Source organism: Aplysia californica, unplaced genomic scaffold (assembly GCF_000002075.1).
Source record: "Aplysia californica isolate F4 #8 unplaced genomic scaffold, AplCal3.0 scaffold00303, whole genome shotgun sequence".
Classification (NCBI taxonomy): Eukaryota; Metazoa; Mollusca; class Gastropoda; order Aplysiida; family Aplysiidae; genus Aplysia; species Aplysia californica.
In genome coordinates, this window is record NW_004797573.1 from 713,048 (window position 1) to 716,082 (window position 3,035).

Here is a 3,035-nt window from a genome sequence, read left to right on the forward strand (position 1 = left end):
GCAAAGACAAAAGTTATCATAGGACTGTGGAATGTAAGGACAATGTATGAAATTGGTAGGTTGGCACAAGTAACGACAGAGAGGAGGAGATTGCACGTTCTGGGCATACGTGAAAGTCACTGGACAGGATCCAGCAGGCTGAGAACAGCAACTGGAGAAACACTGATCTATGCCGGCAGAGAAGACAACCAACATAGAGAAGGTGTAGCTATCATCCTAAAAAGGGGACTTGAGAAATGTCTCATGGAATGGAAACCGATCAACAACAGAATGATGACACTGAGACTGAAGGGAAAGCTCACCAATACAAGCACCATCCAATGTTACACCCCTACTAACGACAGTGAAGATGAAAACAAGGAAAAAACATCATGTTCGCATGGATACCCAGCCATGTGGGCATCCGAGGAAACGAGCAGGTAGACGACCTGGCGAAGAAAGCTTCATCCCTTCTGCTGGGATCAACGACAAACACTCTTCCACAGACTGACTTTAGAAATAAAGTTAAAAAGTACACCCTCAGTCTGTGGGAGAGCCACTGGGAAAACCAGAAAAATAATAAACTATATGAAATAAAACCCAAATTAGAACAGCAAAATCCTTCGGACCTCTCCAAAAGAGACGAAGTCATTTTTACTCGATTGCGCATCGGACACACGGCCCTGACCCACAAATACCTCCTACAGGGAGATGAGTAGCCGTTCTGTGTCGGATGCGACACAGATTTTACCATTAGACACATCTTAACCGAATGTCTAGACTTTGGAGAGATCCGGAGGAAATATTATAAATGCAAGAAATTGCAAGATATTTTTTCCGTCGTTGTTCCCAACAGAATTTTGAATTTTATAAAGGCCATTGGCCTTTATGGCAAGTTGTAAAATGAAAAATGAAAACGTACTATTTAAAATTTTTATTGCTACTTATAAGAGTTGTTTTAAATCACAAATATATTTACACTGAATTTTAATATTTTAACATTTTAGCATTTTAAAGTCAATTAATTAACCAATCGTGCTGTGAACTTTCGCGAAAGTAAACAACTTGTGTTTGGCGCGCTCATATGACCTTAGCAGTTGCGAACGCCGTAAAAACCTATACTAAATACATACATAAAAACAAGGACTATTTTTATGAACAGCTACAGTTGCAATGGGCGATCTGAATGCTAAAGTAGGAGAGGACAACACCAACTATGAGAGAACGATGGGACAACATGGTACAGGTACAAGAAATGAGAATGGTGAAAGACTAGTGGACTTCTGCGCATTGCACAACTTGGTGATAGGCGGGGCGGAACCCTCTTCCCACACCGTACAATCCACAAACTGACCTGGAACTCTCCAAATGGCCGGGACAAGAACCAGATTGACCATCTTATAATAGTAATAGGAGGAATGTGGAGACGTTCCCTACAGGATGTGAAAGTCAGAAGAGGAGCAGATGTTGGCAGCGACCACCATCTAGTGACGGCAAGGATAAAAATCAAGCTGAAGAAAACATTCACCAGGGAGGCGACAAGGACACGATTTAATGTTCACAAGCTCAGTGATGGCAATGTGAGATCTGCCTTCCGACTAAGAACTAAAGAACCGATTTCAAGCTCTCCCAAGACCTGGAAGAAACCACCCCCAATACAGATGAAGTCAATATCCAATGGAAGCATATTGTAGAGGCCCATACAGAGAGCAATAAGACATGTCTTAGTGTCAAGAAGAAGAATGCAAGCAAAGAATGGATACAGCAAGGAACTTGGAATACTATTGAAGAATGGAGAGAAATCAAGAAAAGACAGCTTGCAGCTAAGTCGATACAGCTACAAGAGAAGTACGCAGAAGATTACAGGGAAGCTTGCCAGAAAGTTAAAAGTGAAAGACTGGTCAGGAAGGACAAAAGAGAAACCATGGAAAAGTTGGCAACTGAGGCAGAGGAGGCAGCTGCTAAGGGTGAACAAGGCAACGTATACAAGATCACAAGAATAATATGTGGCAAGTTCCACGGAGGAATGAGTGGACCAATCAAAGACAATGCTGACAAGCTGCTGACAATCGAGAAGGAACAGGAAGCACGCTGCACAGAACACTTCAGGAAAGTCCTAAACCAACCTCCACCCGAGGACACCCCAGACATACAGGAAGCTACCTTGGATCTGGATATCAGCTCTGACCCACCACAGAAACACAAGATTGTAAAAGCTGTTAAGAGCCTGAAATCAAGAAAATCTCCAGGAAAGGACAACCTGAATGCAGAATTGTTTAAAGCAGACCCAGAACTGACTGCCACCATTCTTCAGCCACTATTCAAAACCATATGGGAGGGAGAACAGATCCCCGAGGACTGGAGCACTGGAGTCATTGTTAAAGTACCAAAGAAAGGGGCTCTTAGAGACTGCCACAACTGGAGAGGTATCACGTTGCTGTCAGTTCCCAGCAAGATCCTGGCCAAGATTATTATGAACCGGATGTCGGATGCCGTGGAAAACTGCTTAAGAAAAGAACAGGCAGGATTCCGCAAAGAAAGAAAATGCACAGATCAGATATTTGCCCTCCGCAACATAATAATAGAACAGTGCACGGAATGGCAGAGACAACTTTAGGTCAACTTCGTTGATTTTGAAAAAGCGTTCGACAGTGTGCGTAGAGAAAGTCTTTGGTACATTATTCTACGATCTTATGGAATTCTTTGCAAGATAGTAGAGGTCATCAAGAGCTTCTACCAAAACTTCAAATGCGTTGTTGGAAACAGTACCACTGCTTTTGAGGTAAAAACAGGAGTTAGACAAGGATGCAACATGTCAGCAATTCTGTTCAACCTGGCCATTGACTGGGTCATTAGGAAAACAACAGAGGATACATCAAGAGAATCTTGACTTTGTCGACCACCTTGCACTACTCTCCCATACCAACCAGCACATGCAGGAAAAAACAAACCGGCTCCACAAATACAGACGCCGGATTGGGTTAAGAATAAGCCAGAAGAAGACAGAAGTGATGGCACTGAATGTAGGCTCCCCAACGCTGATTAGGGTGAACAAC

At 43.0% G+C, this 3,035-nt stretch overlaps 1 protein-coding gene across 1 annotated transcript; it reads left to right on the forward strand.

The window, feature by feature from the left end:
- The first annotated feature begins 1,152 nt into the window (after positions 1–1,152).
- LOC106012244 lies at positions 1,153–2,596 on the forward strand. The gene is made up of 2 exons (XM_013084587.1): positions 1,153–1,225; positions 1,614–2,596. Exons 1-2 carry the CDS (start codon positions 1,153–1,155, stop codon positions 2,594–2,596), a joined length of 1,056 nt encoding a protein of 351 aa, XP_012940041.1.
- Positions 2,597–3,035: the final 439 nt, after the last annotated feature.